Genomic DNA, 18,913 nt, shown 5'->3' on the forward strand with positions numbered 1-18,913 from the left:
ATGGTGGAGCCAGTAAAAAAACAATATCATTTATCCTTTGCAGGAAAAAATGACATTTCCCAAGTAAACGTTCCAATTGTGAGTAGAACTCAGGTACCTCCCTGGTATGGAAACAATCTTGGCTGCATTCTTTCATGTGGTCTCCCTCAGTATGTGGGGTTGCAGGACTGTAGCTTCATACAGTGCAGCAGGGAAGCTGTGGAGTGTCGCTAAGGCAGGAACAGCATGTGCTGCTTTCCTCTTCAGGAGTGTTTTTGTGTCGAGAGTTTCAAGGCTGTGGGCTCTCACATTCAGCAGAGGCTGAGGACAAGAGGAAATGGTTTTAAACTAAGACACGGGAGGTTTAGATTAGATATTAGGAGGAAGTTTTTCACACAAAGGTGATGATGCACTGGAACAGGTTGCCAAGGAGGTTGTGGATGCCCCATCCTTGGAGGCATTCAAGGCCAGGCTGGATGTGGGTCTGAGCAGCCTGGTCTGGTGGTTGGTGACCCTGTCCATGGCAGGGGGGTTGAAACACGATGATCATTGTGGTCCTTTTCAACCCAGGCTATTCTATGATTTTATGATTTTTGCCAGAATAGGTGAGGCTCTGAGAAAATGTAATGTTGATTCAGATATCATTTGTTCCTTCCCACAGAAGAAACCCCCAAGCAGGTCTTCTCCTTTCTGTCCTGAGTAAGCTCAGAAAAACACTCTGCATGGGCTGGGACTTGGCACGTAATTGAAGGAGAGCTTCTGTTGTAACTTCCAGTGTGTAGTTGGTTACACAAATATTGATGAAATCCCATTAGGGCTGTGGTGTAACACCATGGTCAGGGTACAGAACCAAGCACAACTGGAACAAAGCTGAGGTTGTGGCTGCTGATTACAGCGGAGCTTCCAGGCTCTGTTTCACCCCATCTGCACTTCTGTTGGGTGTATGGGCTCTGCTGCGTTCAGACAATCCCCTGGAGAAGGGGGTGAACAGAAGCAAAACCCCCCTGGTGTCAAAGTTGCACCTGGAAACAGGCTCAGCGGAGAGCGTGAGCTCCACAGCTAAGAAATTCATCAGGGTTCACTTAACAGCTTCTGAAAGGCAGCCAAGTGGAGCAGAAAGCTCGTGTGTGAACTCCTGCCCTACAGCCCTGCTGCTGTGCTGGGGAAAGCCAGAGGCAATCCTGCCGTGTGCCATGGGGTGCTGGGCACTGTGCCATGGTCCTGCACGGTGCTGAGACGCAGAACTCCAGCACAGGTGCCTTGTGTGGGCAGTGGATGTGTGGGCAGGATGTGTGTCTGCTACTGGGGCTCAGCGGTTGATTTTCAGGCGGGGCAATATTTGTGTCCCTATCTCACCCTGCAGCTTGTGCCAAGCAAATGCATTCCCCCTGGCTTAGGCTGATAATTTCTTGGATCCAGAAACTATCAGCTAACCTTCCTGAAAACCAGCCCATCAGATGGGAAATGTGCTCTGGCCTTTGGTATTAAAGCAGGCGGTTGGGAAGGAGGATCCTAGGAATAAGCCATTCTTCTGAAAGGTAGTGTCCATTGGAGCCCTGACCATGCTGTCAGTGCAGTGATGTCACTACAAGCTTCAGTCAGCTGATCTGGGGTGTTTGCATCCTGGAGGGCTCTTGATGTGCAGGGATTTGTGAAGGTTGATGATGTATCAATTGCCACGTTGTGGCCCTCAAAACATGCTCAGGTTGGACCTCAATATTTTTGCTCCTGGGCTGTTCTGTAGCTGTACTATCACACAAAAAGGGTCTCACAGGAAGTTATGGGGCTCCTTTTCTCAACCTCTAGGAATCAAGGTCTAATTTTCCTTAGGATCTTCCTTTGATGTAGAGGCAGTAGAGGAGCTGTTTGCTCCTCCTCATAAGCCCAAGTGCCCATCTGCCACCACAGCACACAGGTTCAGCAGTGCCCAGTCCCTGAGCTGGAACCCCAGGCTTCCACGGCTGCACACATAGCAACTGCAGCCTCACTAGATAAGGGAGAATGGGAGGAATTGGACCTGCACTGGAATTGGGCCCAGCACAGGTGAATCCATTCCTCTGTCCCACACCAGATGCATCCCTAAAGATCAAAAGCAAAGTCTGCAGGCAGGACAGAAGTACAAAAGCCCTACAGTGGGCTTTGGAAGATGCCTGGGGGAAAGCTGCAGTGAAAAACATAAAATACAGAGGTGAACTGATGCTTATCAGAGCTGATAAGCACAGTATTAACAGAGGGTGATGGTCACCTTAGTCACTTCCACTTGCTGCTCCAGTCCCAAACCCTAGTGACTTTTTCTGGGTGGGGATAGTGTGGGCAATTTGAGAAGAGCTTGCCTTGGAGGACTGGGACCCCGGGATACTTCTTAGGGTTAGGGGGGTGTTCTGCAGGCAATGGTCCCCCCAGCAAACCTTGAGCATGCCTGTTGCTCCCACCAGCAGGTGCGCACACTCAGATGGCACATGTTTAGCAGCAAGGCTTTTGGAAAAATGAAGTCTATCAAAATATTTTAAAAGCTGGATGAAGGAACAGATGGCTTTGATGAGAGCTGATCTGGCTAACAAAATGAGGGCTATCACTTAAGCTGAGGAACAGTTGCTCAGGTGCTGTATTTAGATGTGCCGCAGCTCTGAGCGATCCGTGGCCCCTTCCTCCCGCCCCCAGTGCTGGGTGGGCGATGCTTCTTGTCCAGCCCTGCTCCAGCTCGGGAGTGGAAAGAAACAGGACGGGAAAACCAGGTGGTATATCTATTTTCAGAACACATGCATGTCCCAGGAATGAAAACAAATGCTGAGCAATTCTCTTTTCTTCCTTCTTTCTCTCTTATTTACCTCTTTCCCTGGAGAAGAGCCAAGCAAAATGACAGCCAGCCTGCAATGGTCAAACCATCCCTGACAGAGGTTACCTTTGCTTCACCCTGAGCTGTGGGTGAGGTCTGTGAGGTGGGGTTTGCTATGTGAAAATCCTCTCTCTTGTGTGAAAAATAGCTTTGAGGCAGATCCTGACACCCAATGTCAGGGCAGAAGGACTCTTGCTCCTCCTCTGCATTGTGAGCCTCCTCTGCATCATGAGAAGAAGGTGGGCACAGTTTGGTCCTCACCAAGAGCGCTGATGTGGTGAAGCGTGGTCAGGGATCACCCACGTGCTGCAAGGCATCAAGAGGAGGAAAACTGTGATTCTGAGCACTTGCATGTATTGGAGCTGGTCTCCTTTCTGGGGTAGGTAAATTACCAGGCAGGTTCCCCATTGCCCAGTAGGAAAAGTCCAGTGGAAACAGAGGCAGGATGAGTCTAGTATGCATGAACTGGCAATTGGGATTGTTCAGTCTGGAGAAAAGGAGGCTCAAGGGAGACCTTGTTGCTTCCTACTTTTCCCTGACAAGAGGTTGTGGTAAAAGTAGGGATTGGCCCCTTTTCCTGGGGATCAGTGATGGGACAACATGAAATGGCCTCAAATGGCACCAGGGGAGGCTCAGGTTGGATATTAGGAATAATTTTTTCTCAGAAAGCAGTGAGGTACTGGCACAGGCTGCCCAGGGAGGTGGTGCAATCATCATCCCTGGGAGTGCTGAAGAACCGTGGAGATGTGGCACAGAGGGACATGGTAGGGATGGGTGTGTGGTTGAACTGCGTGATCTTAGAGGTCTTTTACAACCTTAGTGATTCTGTGATTCCACGACCTATGTCTGATGGTGGAGACCAAGATGGGACAAAGGTGGGATGGAAGGCCCTGGAGGCACATCAAAGAGATCTCACAGAGCAAGCTGTAAAGGTGATGCACTGACGGACGCAGCTCCAAAGTCCTCGTGCCCACGGCCCTCCCCACACGGAGGAGCAGCCCTGCAGCGCTGGGCCCTGCTGCCACTCTGCTGCTGCCCATCCCACACCGCACACTCCCCTGGGGATGTGTGCTTTTATGAAGCCGTGATGAATTTCTGAAAGCTCTTCGTGTGCCACCGGCACCCTGCGTTTCCCAGCACTAGGAGGGACGCCACCTGCTCAGAAAAGAGCTCCTACCAACAAAATATCTCAAGCACTCGGGAGTTTACCGAGAACGAAATTGCTTTAAAACCCCGTATGCCGCATTGTTTCCCTTCCAGCTTCTGCTGGCGGCAGGGTCGAAGCGACGGGTCTTCCTTTCCGCTTGGAACCAGCGGGCTGCGGCTCTCACTCCTTGGCAGCTCCGCACAAGGCTCACTTGGACCTCGGACGCTAAAGCCAAAGGTGACCGATCCCAAAACCCCCCCGCAGGGGGCCGTGCCGCCGCCAGAGCCCCGCCTGGCCGAGGCGGGGACGGGGACGGCGACAGCCCAGCCCCTCCTCCCGCCTCTCTCCTCCACCCTCCCCCGGCCGCTGCCGCCGTCGCCGCCGGGAGCGGAGGTTGAGGAGCAGCCGCCGCCCTCAGGTAGGAGCCGCCCGCCCGGCTGCCGCCGGTGGCCGTTGGCGGCGCGCGCCGCGCCTCGGGGCCGAGCGGGGCTGAGCCGTGCGTGGCTGCGCTTCTCCTGCGGAGCACCGGCGACTCTCGGAGCGTCCGGCCGGCGCTGCAGCCTCGCGGCGCGGCCAGTTGCACACGTTTGTCTCCTTCCAGCAGCCCGCTGTGACGCGAGACCCCGATGCCAGAAAGGCGGGCCCGGCCCAGGACTGCTCCCAGGCGTCGCCTCCGGCTATAGCGCGGCCTCTCAGCGCCGTCCCCGCGTGGCCCGTGAGTACCGTGTGCCGGCCGCGGGCAGGGCACGGCTGTTTGGAGCGTCCGGGTTGTGCGCAGCCCCGGGGTTGGCGGTGTGTTGCCGTTGGGTTGGTCGTTCTCCCCCGGCTGTGAGGCAGGGAGAGTCGTTGGTCGAAGGCAGCTGCTGCGGGGTTGCTGGAGCGTCCCCTACCCGTCCCCACGTGTCGCCTGGAGGCGGCCGTACCTTTTCCCATTCCTCTCTTAGGAGAATGGCATTTGGGTGCTGCATGGCCTGCGGCTGGGTGCTGGAGCATCCCGCCCTGCTGATGGATGGCGGGTTCGCGTAGTGCCGCCGTTTTGATCTTTATTGACCAATTTCTGGCGTGCCTTATCTCTGTCACTGCGCGCTCAGGACCTTGAGATGAATCCAAAAGGGCTCTGCTTTGTTGTGCTGGCATTGGCAGCTTGTGGGTGGTGCGTTGCGTCAGGTGCCTCTGTGTGTCCCTCCACTCACGGTGATCAGGCGTCGAGAGGCTGCAGTTATTCTCACTTGTGAAAAGCAACAGAAAGCTGTAGCGGGCCCTCCATTTAAAGCCAACAGAGACACCAAAATACAGCCTCGGTTTGTGTTGCTCCCCTCAGCTGCTGCCTAACGTCCTTTCTTTATGCCTTGCTGTAGAGTTGGAGCAGCTTCCTCCTTCTCCCAGCACTCTTGGCTCTGTGGCTATTCTCTGAAATGACTCAGTGGCCGGCTGTTGTGAAATGCCTCCTGAAGGAATGCTGCTCTGGTGTGTCATGCAGCTTGCGAATGGGCCCTTGAGATGCTTCTGCATGTCCTTGTCTTTAGAAATATTTGCAACTCCATTAGCGTGGCAGTGTTGTCCTTCCTTGCATTAGCGTCTCTTGGCAAAATCAACTCCAGGAAGAGCCTGTGACGTTCTTGGCAGATGAAATTAAGATGCTTACATTAAATGAACTCGTGGCAGGATAGGTTTGGTGAGCTGCCCGCTGTTATTGAATTGCCTACATTAGAGGAACAGGAGCTTAATTGCATGGGGGAGTACCATGGGGCAGTGACAGCAAGAGCAAAGCGAATGGCTGATCGTGTGAGCAGGTTTAGGCATGAGAACTGGGATGGAGACAGCAGAGAAAGCCTATGCTGAGGGAAATCCCTAGGATCCCCAGGCTGGATGTGGATCTGGGCAGCCTGGTCTAGTGGTTGGTGACCCTGCCCATGGCAGAGGGGTTGAAACTAAATGATCATTGTGGTCCTTTTCAACCCAGGACATTCTATGTCTTCTGCAGCAGCAGCCTTTGCTGCTCTGCACCCTGTCCTGAAATAGCAAGGTTCCTGCGATGCCAGCCTGAGGCCTTGTGTCAGGAGGGACTGGAAAAGTGTGGTGTTGCTTTGGGGACAGCGGGCTGCCTCTGGCTGGGTTAGCTGCCCCACTGAAAACACCTTTTTCTCAGCCCTGGGAGCCCGTGTCACTGCAGGGCCATTGGTTGCCTAAAGCTTTCCCTTTGCTGCAAACCTTAGAAATTAAAAGGAGATGACAAAAAAGGTGCATGCAATTCCAAAAAGCCTCTCGAAGTTGGTGTATTTATTTGGGAAAGCATGGGACTGCTGAGATGGCTGGTGCCATCACCTGGAGTTGACAGCTCAGATTTGGCATCACTGGTGGCAGCAGCACAGAGCAGAGCTGCAGAGGGGAAGGTTGGCTCAGCATCATCCCCACAGAGCAATTAATTCTCCAAGAAATGGTTTCTACATTCCCCGAGGGGAATTTAGGTTATTTTTCCCACTTAACATTTTATTTTGGCTCAGGGGAGGGTGCTGACTGCGTTCCTTATTCTCTTATCCCTGGCTGCTGGTGGTGGTGCTGGTGGCCTCCCCACTTGAAAACATGATCCCAAGACCAAGCAAGTTACTGCAAAGGCTGAGAATGGTCTCAATTGAACAGCAGTGCAGGGTTGGCATGTGCTAACCTTTGCTAAGAGGTGGGGTACCACGTAATTTAGTTCTGCAACCAGCCAATGCAGCAGGGTGCAAGTGTTACGTACCCAAGCAAATCTTGATTTTAAACTATTCTCAGTCCACATAGAGATTGCTGAACATCCTCAGGCATGCATATGACGTGCCATTGAACAACACTAGAAAGTGTCTGGTCCAGCCATTGCCTCCATGCCCTACCTTGGGAGGGGCACCAGGGGTACATGCACTCCTACCTCAGCACAGTGCCCATGTAAGGAGCTGCAGCAGCAGTGATGTCCTTCCCAGCCATGGACTGCTGCCCCCATCCCCATGCGCTGCCCTTGGCTCTGCCTTGGGAGACAAGCCCTGTTCCACCTGCCTTTCCTCCCATCAGACAGCACTGAAGTAGGTTAGGAAGGTTGTGATTTCTTGGCAGAGAGGCACATTGGAAGGCAGAGGAGCTGTGGTAAGCCGGTAATGAAGACAAGTGTTATTTCCAGTATCTGCTGTAGTCGTGTCCGTGCATTCTTTGTACCTTCCTGAGGGGGGAGGGTAAGCAACAAGACCTACTATCTTTGAGCTGGAAGAATTGTGCTGCCTTGGCTTAGTCCAGTAGAAAGCAGGAGAGCTGCACTAGCAGCAGTTACCTCGCAGAGGAAACGTGGGCTTTAACGGGAGGTGACATCTACCTGCTTGCTCCCCTCCAGCGGGATGGGAACAAGGAGCTCAGCTGCAGTTATGGGATGCCACTGCATATTTATGGGCTGCGGGAGAAAAAGGCGAGGGCACTGCTCATAGAACAGCTGCAGCTGGAGCAGCAGGGGCCATGGGGAACCGGAGTCTTTTGTGCAGGGAGCGGAATAGAGATGAGATGGGTGGGGGAATGTGCTCCACCCACAGCAACAATTTCTTCTGTTCTGCTGCACCATGCTGAAGATCCATCTACACGCAGGAGCTGATTGCTCGCTACACTGAAGTATTTAATGCTTGCGTGGCTTCGTGCTCCCTGCATGCAGTTTCCTCTGCTCCCAGGCCAGGGAAGAGATCTTATTTTCTAGCTTATCCTTCTTTTACGGTTTGTGATTCAGCCTCGCTTGAGCCTTATGGTTTTATGTAAGCATGGCATGGCCCGGGGTGTGATGAGCCCTCTGGCCTCACATCAAATGGTGCTGTGTTGTGCCCCTCCAGCAATGTGCAGCATGCAGGAGGGCGGCACAGCTGATGTAGGGCTGCTGCCCTTGGGAAATCAAAGTGGGTGCTGGAGCGGAGAGCCTCCTGTTGTTCGCTTTCTGTTTGCATCTCTTGGCTGTGCTGATGAATCAATGCCTGAAGGAATGTTTGCGCAGGACAACAGAGTATGAGGAGGTATTTGATCCATCGTCAGAGGGCTCACAGGGTATACAAGGTGTTCTGTGTTTGGTGCCTGGCAGCATCGTGGCACTTCTGAATTGCATGTATTGCAGGAATGGTCCCAGCGTCTCACAGCGTTGCCCAGTGGGATCTTGCCTGTAGGACAAATACTTCCTCAGGAGAGGATGTGCACAGCATCCTTAAGGCCCATGCGACATTGCACAGCATCAAGAGCTGGTCCTGTTTGTCACACCTCATTCTGACAGCACTTGAGCTTGGCTCCCCTTTGGGAGCATGCAAACACCATTTTTAGCTGATTGCCGTAGCTAGGATGGGAGCTGGTCGTGCGCTTTGTGGGGGTGAGGAGAGAACATGTGCATCCGTCTCCCTTTGCTCTGCGGACTGTGCCGATATGATGTGTGTGGAATGGGTAATGATCACGGGAGGGAGGCTGTGCTGCCACGTGCCTCTGGAAAGGAGCAAGGAGTGAGAGCTGCGGGTCTCGTGGAATGACCTTGTACAAACTGCTTCAGGAGAATGCTTTGAGAACTACCCCTGTTCTCTAGGTGCTGTTCTCTAGGAATCACAGAATCACAGAATGGCCAGGGTTGGAAGGGACCTCAAGGATCATGAATCTCCACCCCCCCGCCGCGCGCGTGTCTGAAAAGAGTTTCCCTGCTGCAGACTCTCTGTTCTTGTGCAGCACAGCAGCTGCCTGCATTTTGCAGCTTAGCCCCTCACACCAGCTATAGTGGTGGGTAATGCTGGCAGTGCTACTGGGCTGCCTGTTGTGAGGTTGGTCTTGGTCCCTGCTGTGGGGATGCTTTTCTGCTTCCAGCACGGGTTGGGTAAGGGGTCTGATTGCCTGTGCCCTCTTCTTACTTTTACTTTATACTTTACTCTTTGTTTCTAGCAGGTATGGACGGGAAGAAATGTAGTGTGTGGATGTTCTTACCCCTTGTGTTTACCCTATTTACGTCAGCTGGATTATGGATAGTGTAAGTTACCTGCTGCACTTCGGAGGGTGAATCTGTGGGGGATGCTTGAGTTTCTGTGGGGCTGGAAAGGCACTTGAGAGGGTCAAGGGCCGGTCCATGGAGGAGCATGTGCATTTCCCTGAGTTTCTGTGCTCCCCAGCCAAGTTTCTGACCTTTTCTTCCGCATAGCACACATTACTGGGAACTGCCTAAAAAAACAGGAGGCCAAGTTGTAGAAATTTCCCTCCATCACCTTTTCTGTAAATGACTCAGCAGAGCTCTTGGAGAAGTGCTCAGGCTCTGCTTTGGGATGAAGAGCCCAAACATGGAGCATACAGCCCCATACAGACAGCCTGCCAGCAGCATAATACTGATGCCTCGCTTTTCTCAGCAGCCCTTTTTAACAAAAGACACACAAGGTGTGCTTTTACCCAAGTGGGCTCCCCCCAGGCATGCAGGCAGACAACTGCAGCATGAATTTGGGAGTGAGAAGTGTGCCATCAGCAGCTCTGCTCAGCCCGAGAAGTGCTGTATTGTAGGATGTGACTTTGGCCATGGATCTGAAGATGTTTTTCAGCAGCAGGAATAGCTTAAGCTGTTTATCTGAGCCTATTGCTGCTAAAACAGCTTTTGTGGAGGAAGCAGAGTGAACCAGGTGAATCAAGTGATCCAGATTCAAAATGAAAATGTTTCCTTGGGTGATTATTTTTAGTCCACTTTGGTAATCTGCTTCTCCACATGGTCATGCAGAGCAGATGTAACAGAAAGGCAGGCAACGGGCTGGGAAACAAAGCTGCCTGCTTGAGCACTGGCTGCCTCCTTAGGTTCTGATTTTGCCTGACCTTGTGTCAGTGGGCTTTAAGGTACTTACCAGATTGAGTGATATTTGGAATAGAAGCCAGAATGAGGTTTGAGGCTGTTTGTGTCTTTTTTTTTTCCCTCACAGATACTTTATAGCAGTGGAAGATAACAAAATTATTGCACTAAATGTACCGGAGAGGTAAGAGGGGTCTGTGGGCTTTGCTTTAATTAGTTGTTTTGTTAAAATAATTGATAAAATGGAAAAGAAGTTCTTAAATCTTAATTTCTGTGCGCTTGTGTCTTGTAGGAAACCTGGTTCCAAAAGGCCACCTTATATAAGGTGAGTGTTTTTTGTTTTTTTTTTTCCTCTTATGGTTCTGATGAATAGCTGTTGTTCACACGTTTTTTGCCATCCTGGAGTTACAGTGGTACGCTTTGTTTTCCAAGTATTGCAGGTGATGCTCCTCCTGCGAGCTGCGTGTTTAGCCAAGTCATGAACATGGCAGCGTTTCTAGGTAGGAACCACAAGGAGAATTCTTTCTTTCTCTCTCGTAATTTATTGTAAGAAGTCATTGAAACATAAGTAATATCCAATATGCGTCGTTCTTAGATCTGCTGACGTGAAATCCGTTACGCTGTGATTGCTGATGATTAAGCCAGGATTGTTTTGGCTTCATTTGTAGAAAGACAGAATGAGGCTGGATACGTTTGAGCTTCATTAGCCTTGAAGCTGTGTGATTGTTCTTCATTGGGTGGTGGGTTTCTGTTCTGTGCTACGAATTTGAATATCTCCATGCCATAATCTTACAACTGCAACAACTTATTATGCAGAAGTTGCCCTGCACCCCCACCCCTTCCCAAATTCCATTATTGAAGCTGTGAGAGCTCACTGGCTTCTTCCAGCAGCAGGTGTTAAAGGTAAAACACTCCATGTTAAATAGAAGGAATATCTGAAAAGTACAAATGCTTGGAAAAAATATCTGCATTAGGCTTTTAGAGTGTTTGCTACCGACACCTTTACTTATTTTGAACAAATTATCCCAAACTGAAATGGACAAATGATTATTTTAACTCGTGCTTGCTCTTATTTAGTAGTTCTTGCGCTGATCTTATCCTTTGTGGGATGCTTTTTGGTGCTGCCAGTTTGGCTCTTTCTGCTGCTGCCATCAGCGAAAGACAGGATATTTCCTTTCTCGTTCTGAGAAATTGGGTTGAGTTGAGCTTTGAGGTGAATCCATACCAGTGTGTGTACAAGTAAGATCCCTTGACAATCTCAACCTGCCCTAGCAAAAATGCAGCTTGGTAGTGCAAAATCCAGTGTGATGAGTTTCATTGTGAACCCTGACTTGAACTTCCTTGTTTTCAAGTATCACTTCTGGGGGGAGTGTTGGCATCCTTTAAGTTTGTTTTCGTGTGGCACTGTTAAAAGGTCAGACCTTGCTTATCAAGCCAGGGTCTCAGTTATTATAAACAACTCTGCTTCCAGCTTGTGGGCTGTATGGAATGGCAGGGACTGTCTTGGTGCTGTGATCTGAGTAGACGTGAGGACAGAGTCACCTGAGCATGGGAGCAGGTGCTGTGAAGGAGGGCAAGAGCTTTTTGAAACCTAGCTCTACTGTCTGTTTTCATCACTGCTTCTCCCTGTTGCTAGAAGAAGTGAAACCAGGGAATCTCCAGACTGCCGATGTGTTTTTATGCTGTTTCTGCTTTATGGATGAGGCCAGGCTGGCCACAGTAGGTAGGATTGCTCTACTGCATTGGGGTGCTTCATGGCTGCCTTGAGCTCATGCCTGTGTTGACTTTGCCACTAGAGAAGAACCAGCAGAAACCACTAAAGCGAGAAACATTAGCAATTGTGGAAAATCAAAATGGCACGTAAAGCAGGAAGGTGACTTTAATTCCCCTTTGTCAATCTTGTTGTCGTTTTAAGAAAAGGTCACATGGTTTCACAGGGACCGATATCTCTCTTTTGTAAGGCTCATAGGCTGTAGAAATAACAGTAGAAAAGTGCAGGTGAGCCCCATCAGTCAGAGAGTAACTGCCCCTAGCAGTTAGTGGAGGATGAAAAACAGCTGTGAGCCCAGCCAGGTAACTTCTGCAGCACATTTTACCTAATGACCTACTTTGTGCTCTTTCTTTCTTTCTTTCTCAGCACTTGTCGTTGCTGTTCTGCGCTTCATTCAGCTGAAACCAAAGGTGCTGAACCCTTGGCTGAATGTCAGCGGCCTGGTGGCGTTGTGCCTGGCCTCCTTTGGGATGACCTTACTCGGCAACTTCCAGGTACTGCACGCCAGGCTCACGTTGCTGTGTGTGTGTGTCATAAGGCTCCTGCTTTTTAAGCAGGTCAGCCCAGGTCTTTGAACTACATATGTCTGGTTGTGCCCCAATCCTCCTCATACCCACTGTGCCAACTCTGCCTGCTGCTTATTGTGGCTCCAGAACATGCGGAGATGAAGGACGGTGGTAATTGTTCATATATTTCATGCATGCTTGACCTGCTGAGAGCCAGAGCAGGGAGCCTTCTGAATCTCCTGAGCCCTGGGGTTTGGTGCAGATGGTCCTGGGTAAATGGACTGAGCTGGAAGTTTATATCTGCATCTGTGTTAGCAGATGCACAGCTGCCCATACACATTTAGCAGACATTTTAGTGTCCTTTGCTTAAAACATTTGTTGGTTAAACCTATCTCCTGCTTGTCCTCTGACTCCCATGAGAGGGATGCAGCAGAGAAATGCTGCCTCTCTCCCTGGTGTGATGGGTGCCTGGATGAGGTCCCTGCAATTCTCCATCTGTTCTGCAATTGCTTGACAAGCAGTCAAGCTGTCAGCTCCACAGCCTTACTCTGTGGGGTTGTGCATTCACTGTGATCACAAGTCTGTGTCTGTCAGGTCTGCAGTGAAAATCAAGCCGTGAGAGCAAGCGGGCTGCTTTGGTTTCCCTATCCCATTGCTTTCTCTGTTGTTCTGTCTCTTACTGGGATGCAAGTAAAGGGCCTCAGCTGCCAGGAGCAGAGAAAGGCTTCTCAGCTGCTTTTGCAGGAGGGGAGACGGTTTTCCTGCTAATACAGAGAAAGGACTTGTTTTCTGAAGGATTAGTAGCTGTTTGAGTTGTAGAACAATTGTGGAAACTTTGTGTCCTTTACAGTCTTTCTTTTTTTCTGTGAGCTAATTTAACTGTTCTGGAGGTCTTGCTAACTCCATGGCCCAGGCCAAAAACCTGTAGGTTTACTTTTTCATGAAAGCTTCTCAACTAAGAATTACAAGGCCCTTGTACCATGTATAGGTGCAAGAAGAATATTTCTATGACAGGGACTAGGTAGCAGAAAGCAGTTTGGACATCTTCCTTTTTTCTCCCCTTCAGAGCAAATGCTTGTTCTTGTAAAGTGGATGCTGTGAATCTTTTCATGGTTATAAATTTTGGACTAATAATCCACTCCTTGTTAGTTAGCTGTATCTTTGCTTAGATCTTGTGCCAAGCTGTGAAAGCATATGGTAATGAGACTATAGCCCATGCTTTTCCCTGCCTAATGACTGAGTTGAATATGGCATTAAATCACATTTCTAGAAAATTACAGATTGGGTATTGGTATTTTGGAGTCACCATGAAGGCTGTAAGTCCCATGCAGTGCAGGCTGCCTTGGGAAAACAAGCTCAATACTGTTTTTGCTTCTACCATAATTTGAACCTGCTCTTTTCCAACAAAACCAAAAACCAAAAAAACAAAACAAACCCAAAACCCATGAAAAGAACAACCCTAAAAAAACAGAGAGGGAAGGGATCAGTGGAAGCAGGGTGACTACTCTGCTATTTTGCACATTGTGCATTGTTTGGGAATTGGTTAAATCATGGAACAGGAATCAAGGCTGCAAGGAGGAATTATGCACTGATGATTTATTATTTAGAAAAGGTTTATTATTTAAAAGAGGAGGGAAAGGAGAAAATGTTTAGCCTAAGCCTTGCCCTTAGTGAATGTATTTACATCCTGGAACGTATTTACATCCATTGCAAACTTTTGCTTGCAGAATGTGTCTGTCCTGTTCCTTTGCAGCACTGCACAGTCACTGAGCCCTATGAGAAATGGCAGCCAAGAGACGGAAAAGCACTTGCACTCCAATGGGGATGAGCTTATGTTGCCTTAGACATTGGTGCTTAAGAGAGGTGGAAGAGGGAACAAGCAGTCAGCAGTTTGTGGTAGAAGCTTGCCAAAACAGAAGCTTATCTCTGCTAGCTCAGTGGAGGTGCTGGGGCTCTGGCAGCCCACTACCTGGATGGCACTGCTCTGTGCAGCTGAAGGCTGCAGTTTGCTGTCGTTGCAGGGAGCTGAAAAGGCACTTGGCAGGTTGTCCTTGCCTGCCCTGACCATTGTGTCAAGCCAGAGAAGTGTTTCTTCCTGAACTTTGCATCAGTAGGTCTTGTCAGGGAGCTGTGGAGACAATCTCCAGGAGGCTGCATTTTCCGCTGTGTTTGGTTTTGGACAGAGGATCTGCTTGGCTGTGACGATAAGTTGCCAACTTATCTTGGTTATCTTAGACCTTACACTCCACCAGGAGAAATGATACAGCATCTCTATCTCACACCCCAGTGGTTCTTGCTCTCTTCTAACCTGCCCTCTCAGCTCTCCAGGGTAGCTAGCAGATGACTCCTGTGATATTCAGACAATCACTGTTTTCTCTCTTCTTAGCTTTCTAACGATGAGGAGATCCACAATGTGGGCACATCGCTGACCTTTGGCTTTGGGACCTTGGCATGCTGGATCCAGTCTGCTCTCACTCTCAAGATCAACCTGAAGAATGAGGGACGGAAAGCTGGAATTCCACGAGTCGCCTTATCGGCTGGCATCACTCTCTGCGTGGTGCTCTGTATCCTTTTGTTGTGCGCTGTGGCACACCAGGTCCTGTCAGTGGCTGACTCTGCAGCAGGGAAGATTGGCTCTTACAGCCATCCTTGGAGCTCAGAGCATTTAGGAGCACTGCTCAGATTGTTGTCAAGGCACAAATCTGTGATCAGTTCGTTTTACTACCTCTGTTTTACAGGAGTGCACTACTTTTCTCATGGGCTACATGGGCTATACCCTCACTTCCCTCATAAATGTTTGTAAAATTTATTCTTAGTGATTTCCAAAGTGGCTACAGTAAGAACAGAACAACATCTGTTTGATTTGATGGCTACCAGCAGGTTAGCATTTGTAATCATGCCAAAGACTAAGATTAAAAACGTGTTGAGAGCATAGAGGGATAGGGGTGGTAATCAGGTGTCGAAAGATTGTATGCGTGCTCCAGGGTTCTACAGCCAGTCATCTGCTCTAACAGTGGCTGTGGCATTGAGGAGAGGAGCTGCTGGCTCTATTGACTTCTGGTAAGACTACATGTGTTACAAATGGGATTTCGGTTGTGGAGTCTGCAGACACCCCAACCAGGTGTACATGGGGCTTCATGTTCATCCCTCGCTCAGCCCTTTTGTGCTCACTGGGGGGGCTGGGTTCAGTCACTGCTTAGTTGTGTCTATGTTAGTGCGGGGGTAAGTTAGAGGACAGGAAGAAATGGCTGGGAATAAGCTAATAAGTTATTTTGGGTAACAGCCCATTCTTGAAACAACTGTTTGTTTACCAATGAGGTTGTATGATCGTGTGTTTCTGGAGTGCAGAGGAAATTCTGAGAGACAGGAGAGCAGTAAGATTAGAGGGGGTGTGCAGAGAAGGTAGGAGTGTATAGTGGGAGCCCTCACAGCTTGCTGGCTCTGTCAGTGGCTGGTTTGATATTTAAGCAAGTCTTCTCCACACTTTTGTCTTAAGGTCTGTAAATGTTTATCAGTGGGAATTGGGACCAGAAGCCCTGACCAGCATAGAACAGATGCTGCATTCCATAGGCAGTTCCCATCTTGTTAGATACCTGATGTCCCTTCCACCTCTGGCACCACACTCGCTCTTTATGATGGTAGCCAGGTTGATCATCATCCTGCTGATTCTGATTGTCAATATTTTATTGCCTGTCCTATTGGCTTTTTCCCCTCTTCGACAGTGTCTCTATTCCCACAAGCATTCCCAGAATGTTTTCCTTGACCTTCCTTTTCCAGATTTCATCCTGATGGCGCAAGGCATCCACATGTATGCTGCCAGGATCCAGTGGGGCCTGGTGATGTGTTTCCTGTGCTACTTTGGCACATTTGCTGTGGAGTTCAGGCACTACAGATTTGAGATAGTTTGTTCTGAGTACCAGGAAAACTTTCTGAGCTTTTCTGAAAGCTTGTCAGAAGCCTCTGAGTACCAGACAGATCAGGTGTAGCCTGTCCTTTGGCCAGGGGGAAGGGGGCAGGTGCAGTCCTGCGGTTAGACATGACCTCATTTACACTTTTTTTGATGAGTTTGTTTTCCACGTGCAATCATTGTCGTATTGCCAAAGGGCTCTGAGGGTGGTTGCCTCATTAAGGGCCAAACAAAAATAGCTGCCTGCTGGAAGAGGACTGGATCCTTCTGAACAGCAGTGCCGGGTAGCACAAGTTGTTCAGTTTGTGCTGTCAGAGACTCTTTCTCAGCAGCTCCATCTCACACCTGCTGTTCAAGATGTTTGGCAGCAGGTCCTCACAATGCCCCTCTGAGATAGGCACTGCTCTGCCTGTCCTATAGGGGAGGAGATGAAGGAAACAGACCTGTCTGGGCATAGTCTTCAACACTGCTGGTTCCTGAGTTGCTGGGCTGCACTTTTTGAATCTTTTTTGCATTGTTTTCTTTGCTGCTGATGGGAGTTACTTGGTAGGGTGAGAAGGAATGACTGTTTTTTCTGGACTTAAAACTGGACATTGGAAAACCCAAACTGACCAGCATTTACGAGCAGGTGGACGTTGCTTCCAGCCTGGAAAGCAGCTGATGGCAAAGCTGGATTTGGGAGAAATCATGAGAGACTTGGCTGATGCTGCCTGGCAGCAGAGAGGACTGTGCCCACACCAGAGAACATGGCACAGGGGAGCAATGTGCTGGGCCTGGTGTTTCATGGGCTGCAATGGGGTCTAATGGAAGCCAGGTGCTGAATTAATAAGTGAATACCTGTGTGCTCTAAAGATGACCCAGAAGAGTCTGCTCTTTTTAAATGTTTAGTGCTTCCACTACATATCACCTGTAGTATTTCAGTAACTTTTTGTTGTTCACAGAAGAGGTAAACATTGTGTTAGAGACACTGGACTTGCCTACAATGAAAACAGTATAATTGCAGATGGGCTTTATTGTGTGTAGGGTTTTTAGTTGTTTTTGTTTGTTGGTGTGTTGCTCCTTATGCACTTACAAGTCAAACTTCAGACACATTTTGTCCCTGCTTGCAATCCAGACTTCTCCCTTGGCCAGTTTTCCTGAATGGGCTTCCAAGGGGTGTGAAGGCTGGGGGACTTGGCTTGAGTCACCAAAAGCAGGAGTGGCTTTGCTGTGCACTCTCAGGGGAGCTTAAAGTGGAAATATAACAAAGAGAAACATTTCCTGCAGACAAAGGCTGTGGTTAAAGCCCATGTCTGAAAACAGAGTTTGGGAAGGCTGCTGGATCAGCCAGGTAGCAGGTGGATCACACTTGTTTCCCATTTTGCTAGGCAGGCTCATCTTGGGTTTGCCTCTCTGCCTGTGCTGACATGGGGCATCTCATCACCCCTGTGGGAAAAGAAGCAGAATTGAAAATGGTGGCAAGAGGTGTTTGCAGGGGAACTCCTACCACACTATAGTATTCCTGACAGAAAGGAAAAGGGCACAAGGGCATTCAATGCTCTGAAAAAGGGCAGAGGCCTCTCCAGGAAGGACATATGATCAAGAAAGCCTTCTGTTAAAGGTAGTTGCCCTTTATATGATCTTTCATGGCTCAGAACTTGTTTTTGGGAAGGAAGGTGCTGAGGCCGCGAGTCGGGGCACACCAGGTCATCTACAGCTCCACCAACAGTCCTGCACTATGTGGTGGGGGACAGGATGCAGGGGGACCCCTGACACAGGCACATGGTGGATGCATAGGGAGCACGAGCAGTGTTTTGTTTTAAGGGTGTTTTACTGTAAATAGTCCTCCTTTTTGGTTTGGTTTTGTTTTTTTAAATCAATTTGGTTTATTGTTTTATACTTTGTAACAATTTTAACAAAGAAAAAGAAGGATGATGATTGTGACTTGATTTTCATTTTCCTATATGCAATCCAAACTGAACTTCAGGTTTTTGGTAATAACTCTGTACATTTCTTACAGTATTTCTAACAGTACATTTCAGTACAACTAAACAACAACCACTATACACATGACCACTAAATAAAGTGCTTTTATGGAGAAAGTGAGTTTTATTTTTGTCCCTTATCCCATGCACAGCTTTATGAGGGCAAACACAGAACAGAAAATATTTACACTATCATGATACAAATTAACACTTAATGAAGCTGGGGATCATTCAGCCATGCAGGTACAGACTGTAGCAGTGCTAATTAGCAGGCTCTTTCTCGGAGGTGGATCATGCTCTACGCAGCTTGGAAAGGCATTCACATTAGCTGCCTCACAGCTGCCATCGAGTTTTAGAAGGGCAGTGCTGGCATGACGTGTTTACCTCCTCAGGTGCTTGTTCTCTACGCAGCTACTTCAACAGGAGAGCTGAAGATGTGCACCAGAGCTCAGGAAGGCAGCGTGTGTGCTGGCAATCTGTTGTGGCCGTCTCATTACCAGAGCAGTGAGGGGCAAGTTCAAGCACAGCTGCACAGCAATTAGTAAGTAGTGGGTGATACTCTTGAGCTGAGTGCCAGCGACAGTGTGTCAGACCACCACTGATATTGCTTGATTCAGCCTCCTGGCTTCCACCAAGTCCCTCGTCAAATCATGAGACAGACAGGGACATGATGCTGCTTCCTCAGCAAGACAGGCTTGTCTGTCCTAAAGAATGGACAGGGAGGGCAAAAGCAGGGAAAAAAAAACTGGGTTTTTTGTTTGTTTGTATTTTTAAATAGATTTTTCCTTTAGGTGCTGGGATCACTGGTGACAGGCAGCAAAGCTAAATACAGTGAACACAATGTAAACAAAGCTGTGGCTTTATTGACTATAGAAGGAAAAGCTCCATGACTGTTGCTATAAATTGGCATGGTTAAAGTAAGGCGGGTGAAAAGATCTCTGGTTTAACTCTCATTCAATGCAGCAGGATGTTTGGCAAGGTCTGCTCACAACTGACCAGCAACAGCTGG

At 49.1% G+C, this 18,913-nt stretch overlaps 1 protein-coding gene across 2 annotated transcripts; it reads left to right on the plus strand.

The window, feature by feature from the left end:
• Positions 1 to 8,881: 8,881 nt before the first annotated feature.
• On the plus strand, positions 8,882 to 16,019 carry TMEM150C (transmembrane protein 150C; the record flags this gene model as incomplete). 2 transcript variants are annotated; one of them, XM_079535055.1, is made up of 7 exons in its annotated part: positions 8,882 to 8,961; positions 9,887 to 9,940; positions 10,049 to 10,081; positions 10,189 to 10,256; positions 11,894 to 12,021; positions 14,420 to 14,597; positions 15,811 to 16,019. In XM_079535055.1, the coding sequence occupies 7 exons, from the start codon at positions 8,882 to 8,884 to the stop codon at positions 16,017 to 16,019; spliced, it is 750 nt and encodes a 249-aa protein (XP_079391181.1). The 2 variants fall into 2 exon arrangements, with proteins under 2 accessions (XP_079391181.1, XP_079391182.1); XM_079535056.1 differs by having other exon boundaries at positions 14,420 to 14,496; positions 15,917 to 16,019.
• Between the last annotated feature and the right edge of the window lie 2,894 nt (positions 16,020 to 18,913).

Source organism: Tetrao urogallus, assembly GCF_951394365.1.
Source record: "Tetrao urogallus genome assembly, chromosome: 4".
Classification (NCBI taxonomy): Eukaryota; Metazoa; Chordata; class Aves; order Galliformes; family Phasianidae; genus Tetrao; species Tetrao urogallus.